This window comes from Phacochoerus africanus, chromosome 10 (genome assembly GCF_016906955.1).
Source record: "Phacochoerus africanus isolate WHEZ1 chromosome 10, ROS_Pafr_v1, whole genome shotgun sequence".
NCBI lineage: Eukaryota > Metazoa > Chordata > Mammalia > Artiodactyla > Suidae > Phacochoerus > Phacochoerus africanus.
The window spans coordinates 19,055,065-19,064,736 of record NC_062553.1 but is presented as its reverse complement, the minus strand read 5'-3'; the positions used below and the strand labels follow the sequence as shown (position 1 = coordinate 19,064,736).

The 9,672-nt window shown below is 40.4% G+C and overlaps 1 protein-coding gene across 1 annotated transcript in view; it reads left to right on the top strand.

Annotated features, from left to right (window-relative positions):
* Nucleotides 1–3,101: 3,101 nt before the first annotated feature.
* Nucleotides 3,102–9,672, top strand: part of SEPSECS (Sep (O-phosphoserine) tRNA:Sec (selenocysteine) tRNA synthase) — a 37,930-nt gene continuing 31,359 nt past the window's right edge. Inside the window, exons 1-5 of the mRNA XM_047798787.1 lie at nucleotides 3,102–3,373; nucleotides 4,183–4,337; nucleotides 6,146–6,264; nucleotides 6,614–6,772; nucleotides 9,337–9,490. Coding sequence (XP_047654743.1) covers nucleotides 3,260–3,373; nucleotides 4,183–4,337; nucleotides 6,146–6,264; nucleotides 6,614–6,772; nucleotides 9,337–9,490 — 701 coding nt within the window. The 5' untranslated portion in view covers nucleotides 3,102–3,259. The remainder of the gene's footprint in view (nucleotides 3,374–4,182; nucleotides 4,338–6,145; nucleotides 6,265–6,613; nucleotides 6,773–9,336; nucleotides 9,491–9,672) is intronic.

Here is a 9,672-nt window from a genome sequence, read left to right as displayed (position 1 = left end):
AGCAAGGCCAGGGATCGAACCTGCGTCCTCATGGATGCTAGTCAGATTTGTTAACCACTGAGCCATGACAGGGACTCCTAACCTCACTTATATTTAATATGGTTTCCATGTTGTCCTGGCTGTTCTGTTTTTCACTCTTTCTTGCCTTATTTTGAACTGATTTTTGTTGTTGTTATTATTTCACTTTTTCCCTGTTAGATTGAAAATCACACTTTTTTAAAACTATTTCTTTATTGGTTACCCTAGAGATTATAAAATAAATTCTAGATTTGTGAAAACCTAATATCAATTGGTAGTTTTATTCTCTTTTTGAGACAATACAAGCACCTTTGGAACAGCATTTCCCCAAATTTAACGTGCATGTGAATCACAGGGAAGCTTGTTAAAACGGAAGTTCTGATTTAATAAGTCTGGAGAGAGGCTCAAGATTCTGCTTTCTAGTAAGTTCGTGCGCCACTCTATTGATTACAATACCCTCAGAACACTTCTTTTCTAAGGTGCCTATCAAATTAAAAAATGTATTCAAGTCAAATGTTCCTCGGAGTGACCACTAAAGACCCAAATCTTCACTGCTGAGGTTACGCCATTTAAAGAACTAGGCACCAGAATTAGGTTTGTAATGAGAATACACATAAGAAGCAGACATTCTTCCTGGTGGAGGAGAGGTTTTAGGCTTAGACAAATTCAGGGAAGCTGACAATGGTTGGTTGAAAGTGATATTTGTTCTCCTCATGTTTCAAGACCCCTCTGAACACAGGCCCAACAATCTGTGCCCCTTGGCAGGTGGAAAATTAGAGAATTCCCTCTAGGTCAAAGTCAAACTCTCAGGACAAAAAAATAAAGATGAAAGGAGAACCTCATCCAGCTTTACTGGTGACTCAGAACAAAGTTTGTCCAAATGGGTGCCAGTCTGGTAAGAACTGCAGACTCATTAGTCTATGAGGCTGGCTCAAACGACAGGCTTATAGGGCCTTTGCCTGTGTTCTACTCTACGATTCTCTTATGACAACACTTTCCAACAGCATGATGCAAGACAGAAGCACAAAAGGGAACACAAACTCATGGAAATGAATGGTCTGATTCCACCAAGGATGTCAAACATATGGGAACCAATAATAAAACCTGGGTACCAAATTTAGAATAAATAGTCGAGGAACTCAATGCAAAGATAGAGGAGCTCAGACTCAGCACTGACTTACCATGTTGGCACAGACTCTACAGCAGCAATCAGCAAGGCACCAGGGCCTCCGTGAACACCTCAAATGGTTGAAGGCTGGCATCCATGGTGATAGGGCAGACTGTGTCTTACTGGAGTCTCCAGGAAAGCTGTAAATGAATGAAGACCATTCAAACAGACTATCTATTCAGAGCTTGCTAGTGCAAGAGAGTTAGTCACATGCATTTGGCAAACTCAAAGGCAGGCAGGGAGTGGAAAAGCTTTATGGTGAAAAAGAGGATGCGTTCAGGTGTGCTCTGATTGGAGGCTGTGGGCGAGGGGAAGCAGCACATAGAACACCTGTTCAATGGTGTGCAATGCTGTGCTTTGAACACAGATGTCAAATAGAGCCCTTGTCAACCAGGAGCTCACAGTCCAGGTGAGGAAGACAGAATTATTAATGATTGAAATGCAATTTGACAGGTAACATGGCTGATAAATGCAGTAGGAACAGTGGGGAGTAGGTACATGTTAAACAAATGAGTCCTAGGGGTGTGAGAGGTGGGGAGGTAAGGGCCTGATTGTAAGAGTTTGCTGATTCCATGGTGTAAATACACCCACCATGGCCAGTTTAAAACTATCAGCACGTATCCCACCAAAAAGGGAATTGGAAAGAGATGTGCAGTAGGACACCATTATATCTTATTTCCACCTTATAGATACGATAGCTGTAAATAATCTCAAGAGCAAAGATAATAGTAAAACGTAGTGACATAATTAGGAAATCATGAGTTTGAGTATTTACCTGTGCTTTTCATATAATTGACAATTGTAAACTTACAGAATTTTTTTCAAAGAGCAGCTGTATTTAAAAGCCAGCTCATGGAGTTCCCGTCGTGGCGCAGTGGTTAACGAATCCGACTAGGAACCATGAGGTTGCGGGTTCGGTCCCTGCCCTTGCTCAGTGGGTTAACATCCGGCGTTGCCGTGAGCTGTGGTGTAGGTTGTAGACGCGGCTCGGATCCCGCGTTGCTGTGGCTCTGGTGTAGGCCAGCTCCAATTCGACCCCTAGCCTGGGAACCTCCATATGCCGCGGGAGCGGCCCAAGAAATAGCAAAAAGACAAATAAATAAATAAATAAATAAAAGCCAGCTCACAAAATTACTGAACACTTAATCAGCTCTTGCAAGCAATTACGAACCAGTGCAAGTGGGCTCTAGCTCTCTTTTTGGATAAGAGTGATGTTAGGAATTACTGCAGGTTCGTCTAAGGTGAAGATTGCAAGGAAATCGAAGACAGGAATCCTGCCTTTTCATTTCTGTATCTCAGGCAACTAGTGCCGGGTTGTTGAGCAGTCAAAGTAATTCATTAACTCAATATAAATATTTTTAAGCCCCTACTATATACTGGGCACTTTTCTAGGTGTCTGGGGAGTACAGCAACAAAAACCAAGGCCTTAACTTTTAGAGTTTATATTCATAGGGGTGTGTGTGTGTGTGTGTGTGTGTGTGTCTGCCTGTTATATGAGGTGGTGTGTGATGTGCTATGGTCACAAATTCTGCAGTGCAATGGAGAAAAGGAGTGAGGTACAGGTATTTCAAATGGGGTTGCCAGGCAACTGTAAATGCTGACATGGATGAAGGTAAGGATGAAAGGTTCTGGAGTCTGAGAAATAGGGTCTGAGTAAGGCTGAAGCACCGACTCACAGATCTCACCATTCAGCAAGACAGGAACGGAGTAAAACAGAGTAACTTAGGAAATTTTTTCTTCAAGAGAAGCCCACGCACTTGCCCCAGACTCTCCAAGTCTTTTCCACACAGGTGCAAAGTCCCCTTCCAGCCGGTCTCAGGCACAATAGGGTTTAATTGGACCAATCAGATGCAAGGAGGCGGGGCTAATTTGTGTTGGGCCGGATAAAGCCCTGACACCTTTGCGCATGCTCAAATGCTCTCGGCTCTGGCGGACCGTTTGAGCGGTTTACGCATGTACGAGAACGAGCCGAAGATATTTGTCCCAAGGTCTTCCCGTACCGTCTAGGCGGCGAGTCACCTCCCGGTTCCGGCGCGTGTCAGTTGTTCTTCGGCCAGGGTCGCCACCGCGGGCATGAACCGTGAAAGCTTCGCGGCGGGCGAGCGGCTGGTGTCGCCGGCCTACGTGCGGCAGGGCTGTGAGGCCCGTCGCTCGCATGAGCACCTCATACGGCTGCTTCTGGAGAAGGTACCGAGCTGTCGGGTCCCTCCGCAGCCGCCGCGCCCCCCAGGCTCCGGCTCCGCCCCGCGCTCCTGTTAGTCCTACCTCACTGCCTTGTATTTGCTGTTTGAGCTCTGTCCCGAGTCTGTCGCAGTGTGGCATGCCCTATGCTGGCTTGCTGGCTCGGCTCCTTCTCAGCTTCACCAATGCGGGCACAACTCAGAGTGTTAGGATGTTGGGGCGGGGGCGGGGCGGGTAGGGATTTCGAGCCTCCCCACCCCACCTAATTTTGGGAAGCGGAAAGGAGGGGAAGGCCCATATCGTTTACTTTTCTCTTTGCGGATAGGGCAAAGTTCGCGTCTTCCACGTGTCACTGCTCCAAAGGACTCAGTAAACACATAGCGTTTGTAAACCACGGTACACTAACGTGAGCCAGGTGTTGTCGTGCAACTTCACAGGCGTCGTTCTTGCTAGTGTCGTGAATTTTAATGTCGCTAAAGTTTGACAACTCTAGTTCTAACTGGTTTGAAGAATCCTAGTTGGAGATAAAGTTTATTGGTTTTCAGTTACTTTTCCTGAAACCTTAAACCTGAGTAAGTTTCATTGTATGCATTTGTCGTCTCTTCACACAGCCATCTGTAGGTAATTAAACAGAGTAAGACAAAGGTTTTGCTTATTCCAGATTTTTTCATAGTGCTGAATTTATGCTTGGAGTTTAGAAAGCAAGGAGCATGGTAAAATATACATGAACAAATTTTAAAATTCGTTGAAGTAGGGTTCTAGGGAATGATGATTTCTTAAAAATTAAGTGATAAGCATTTTTTTTTTCCTCCTAGGGCAAGTGTCCAGAGGATGGTTGGGATGAAAGTACACTTGAACTCTTTCTACATGAACTTGCAATCATGGATAGCAACAATTTCCTGGGCAACTGCGGTGTGGGAGAAAGGGAAGGAAGAGTAGCCTCTGCATTAGTTGCTCGGCGACATTACAGGTATGTTTTTTGAGTACAAAACATTTCCTTTTCCCTTTTTTTTGTTAAAAACTGATGATACTGTTAATCGTATTAAATTATAACATGTCCATATGTAACCTACTTCTTATTCAAATGGGCGTGTGAACTAGATACAACAGGGAGATGGAAACAATTTTATATGAGTAGATGCTTTTCAAGGCAATAGGGTAAAAGTTCTGGTATGTGGTGGTTATGCTGTCAGATTTTAGGTGGTCAACAATATTGGCTAAATGTTTTGTTAAGAGTGTTTCTACTGGCTTTACATCCTGTTTATAATGTTTAACCTAATAAACCTATTTGGTTTTAAGGGTTTAAAATATGTTAAGGTTGTTTAGAGTTTTCCATGATTCCTTCTTAATACTGTAAGGTTTTTTTAGAGAATGGTAAATGAATAGAACTTTAAAGTGTCGTCTATCTGCATCTAAACTGCATCCAATTTTAGAAACATCTCTTGCTCTGTTGCTAGAGGTGTAGGAAGGGTATATTTAATTTTAGATTACTAGTACTTTTTTCTTTGGAATTATTTCAGAAAGCTTTTCATCAATTCTGATAACTATTTAGTTGGTGGTGGTTCCAAATAGCATCATTTCTCTGTTCTCCAACCTTTCTGTGAAATACTGGTAAACTCCTTTTAAAACTCCTGTCTTCCGTGGTGTTAAATCATGATGAATTTCTCTTAAGGATAGTGGAATTTTATTTCAACCCAAACCACTGCAGTCAAAACAAATGATAATGAATATGTCACTTGGTTGAAAAATTCATGGTAAAAAATGAGCCGATAAGCATATGTAAAAAATGCTTTGTACGTGAGGTTGCAGTAGTAATGAAATGTGACACTTCATGTTCTCTGATAATTCCAGTGTGTAGAATTTCTGATCTATTCAGCTATAAATGACATTTTTGATTTTGAAGTGTATGCGGAGGTATCTTTAAATAGTGTATAACATGAACAAATTTAAAATGAGTGGATTTGCACATTAATTTTCAAGTAGAATGTTGTTACTTTGAAATTAAGGCAATATTTGAAACATCAGCTCATCCCATTTAGAACTTAGCTCACTGCTCTGGTTGGGGAAATGGCAAGAAAAAGAGAATTTAATGTTGTGTATATTCCCATTTTCTATTGCTGTATATCAAGCCTCCTCAAAATTTAGTTGCTTAAAACAGTCATTTAGAGTTATCTCTCACAAATCTGTGGGTTGCGGGGACTTAGCAGGTGACCATCGTTTCAGGTCTCTCATGCAGTACACCCAGGTGTTGGCTGAGAGTTTAGTCGTCTGAAGGTTTAACTGGGAAATTTGTCCAAGTTGAATCACTTCGATGGCTGGAAGCTCTGATGGCCTCTCCGAGTGGCTTGGCTTGGGCTTCTGCCAGCATGCAGCTGGATTTGAAGAGAGCCCTGCCTCCCCTTCACCAAGCAAACTCTTCAAGAGGATAGGTAGAAGCTTTAAGGCTTCTTATGACCTAGCTCAAAAGTTCCAAACCGTCATTTCTGCTGCATTCTTCCTGGCCAAGCAGGAAGCCAAGATGCAAGTGGAGAGGAATCAGACTCCATCTCTCGGTGCGGCAGTGGCCTGTGGGCACAGAGAGAAAAGGAATTGATGGTGGCCATGTTTGGAGACTGGCTACCACAGCGTAACTGAGGAATTAGTTTCAATTGAACTAGGATGTTTTCACATTATGAACAGTCAAGTATAGTGTTTGGTTATTGTATTTGTATACTTATAGAGTGGATTACTAAGAACACTGAATATTTTTGTCCAGTTGTTGGCCCATTTTTTGCTTAGGTTCATTCATGGAATTGGACGATCGGGTGATATTTCTGCTGTGCAACCAAAAGCTGCAGGTTCTAGCCTTTTGAACAAAATTACCAATTCTTTGGTGATGGACATCATAAAGTTGGCTGGTATGTACTGTGTTAATCATAATACTTTTGGCTGACCAGCCACACAAACCTTTGCCTAGTTTTTCTCATTAAAGCTTATTTCCAAAGGGGTATAAATGGCTTTTGAAAAGACACACACACACACACACACACACACACACACACATGCACGCACAAAACTTTAAAAATAAGATAGAAATTCAGAGTTATAAACCTGGAGGATGAATTTAACAGTGAGCTTCCTAAGTGCAAGTACAGAAGAAGAAGCTCTAAGTCTACAACTCTTATTATTTAATAGAAAGATATCATTTCTTTAAGAAAGATGATTTTTCAGTGGAAAAAATAATTTCTGTTTTTTTCTTATTTGTAGGTGTCCATACAGTGACCAACTGCTTTGTAGTTCCTATGGCAACTGGTATGAGTCTAACCCTGTGTTTCTTAACATTACGACACAAGAGACCAAAAGCAAAGTATATTATATGGCCACGAATAGACCAGAAGTCCTGCTTTAAATCCATGATCACTGCAGGTAAAAAAAAGAGAAGTAGCATATGTGTTTTTAATATCATACAAAATTCAAACTTGATATATCGAGATAGGTAAATGAAAAGAAATTAAACCTGTTCCTATTCCTTCTTTTTATTGTCATAAAATACACATAACAAAATTTACCTTTTTACTTTTTGGAAGTTCTAGGGCCAGGGTCGAACCTACACTACAGCAGTGACCTGAGCCACAGCAGTGACAATGCCAGATCCTTCACACACTGAGCTACCAGGGAACTCCAAAATTTATCTTTTTAACCATTTTTAAATGTAGAGTTCTTTGACATGAAGTACATTCATCTTGTTGTGAACCATTAATACCAAATCTCTCTCCAGAAATTTTTCATCCTCTTGGTTTGAAACTGTACCTGTTAAGCAATGACTCTCCCCTCCCCACTCCCTCTAGTCCCTAGCAGTCACCATTCTGCTTTCTGTTTCTGTGAATATGACTACTGTAGGTCCTTCAGAGAGGTGGAATTGTAGAGTATTTGTCTTTTTGTGACTGGCTGGCTTGACTTAGCATAATGTCTTTAGGATTCAGCCATGTTACAGCATGTGGCAGAATTTCTTTTCTTTTTTGAGACTCCTGTTATTCTGTATGTCTCCCACTCTTTGTTTATGCTTTCATTCAGTTGGGTTGCTTCTACCTTTGGGCTATTAAGAATAATTCTGCTATGAACATGGGTATATAGATACCTGTTTGAGTCCTTGCTTTGAATTCTTTAAATATACATTCAAAAGCAGAAGCGCTGGATCATATGTCCCTATTCTTTAAAATGTGGATATTCAGAAGCTTGTTTTGAGGATTAAATGAAATGACATATAAAATGCCCAACAATAATCCATGGAGTATGAAAGGTGCTTTAGGAATGTTTGTTGTATATTTATGAAAGGAATACACATAAGTAATTACCAGGAATCAAAGTACAAGGATACAGGCATCATTGAGTATAAATGAGACAAAAATTTTAAATTGATACTTTAGTATTTGACTTGCCTAAATCCTCAAATTGAAGTTGAGAATTTAAAGTTCTTTTTGAGTGGCCTCAGACTGTTGTATCAAATGAATGGTATTGTGTTCTAATTAAACTTTTTGCATAAATAATCCTAAAGAAAGTCATGTAAAGGGATTCATAAAAGGGCATTTAGCAGAAAAGGATAGACTTTTAAAAGATTTATTTTAAGTGGCATAAAGTTGTCAAGTCTGTTCATTTGCAAACTTTTTTTTTTTTTTTACTTTTTAGGGCCACACCTGTGGCATATGGAGGTTCCCAGGCTAGGGGTCAAATCAGAGCTGCAGCTGCCGGCCTACACCACAGCCACAGCAATGTGGAATCCGGGCTGCGACCAACACCACAGCTCATAGCAACACCAGATACTTAATCCACTGAGTGAGGCCAGGAATCAAACCCTCAACTTACTAGTTGGATTTCATTTCTGCTGTGCCACAACGGGAACTCCATTTTGCAAGCTATTAACCAAAGATCTGATGATCAAACTCAGGGAAAAATTGTCATATTGAAAAACTGGAAACTTTTTCCAAAAGATGTTATGTTTGAAAGCAAAAATAGGATTGGGTCTAGAGAAACTGAGAAATAATTAGCTGTCCTTAGGAAGATACTCATTTAAGTAAAATTTTGTTTGTTTTAATAGCTGTATAGATAGATAACCTAGACCTCTGTGGACCAACATATTTGATTTGATGATTTTATAGTGACTGATGTTTGCTATTTCTATAGATAGAATGCAAACAACTTGATCTGGATTCTAAAACAGAAAAGAAAACCACTTGTTCTCAACTTTGCTTTAACTTGCTCTGTGACCTTGGGGAAGCCACTTAATCTTTCTAAACGTTGACTCCCTTATCTTTGAAATGAGTGAGTTGAGCTAAATGGTTTCTAAATCCTTTATAGCTCTTAAATCCATGAATCTAGCTTGCTGCTAGATCTGGTATTTGGGAAGACTGAAGATGTGACTATATAATAACTTTATGTGCAAACCAATTTTTGTATTTAAATTATAGAAGGCTCTTGTAAGCTATGAGATGGGTCTACTAAAATTCATTCTGTTTTTCTTTAGGGATAACACCTTAAGTTGATGATTGTGATTTATTTCAGTACTTAAGTTACTGTTTTTGTTCAATTCTGAAATAAAGTGAACTTTAAAGTAAAACTTAAATGTTGCCAGAGTATGAGTAGATTTGCTTTTCTGTGGACTGAGATTGAACTGGGCCAAGTGATCCTTTGTGTCATCAGTGACTGTGCTGTTACGTTTATGGGCATCTATTTAACATTTGCTTTCCTTCCCAGGCTTCGTCTTTCTTGTTTTATCACAATGGTAAATAGATTTGTGGTCCTCATTGTGGTCTAGGTGTCCTCCACATTATTTTGACCTACCTTTAACTCCTGCTGGTATTACGCCAGGTCTTTATTATTAGGAAAAGGCTCATTGACCAAAATAAATATTTAAGAGCACTGCTTCCTAGAGTCCAGGACCTCCCCTTATTTTGGTTTATACTAACCTTTTGGTTTCTGGTTGGCTTGGCTAGGTTTCGAGCCGGTGGTGATAGAGAACGTTTTAGAAGGTGACGAGCTGCGCACAGACCTGAAAGCAGTGGAGGCTAAAGTCCAGGAACTTGGGCCTGATTATGTTCTGTGTGTTCATTCCACTACATCCTGTTTTGCTCCAAGGGTGCCTGATAGGTAAATAATTTGTGAATATTGTCCTTAAGTGGTCACCAGTCTTTTAAATAAAGTGCACTTAAGCTAATTCTCTAAGATGCCTAAGTAACATTTGGCAGTGAATGCTACATGAGTGGACTGTTGAAGAAATAGCATAATGGCTTGGGAAAATAAAAAATTTGATATAGAAGAAGGAAAAAGCG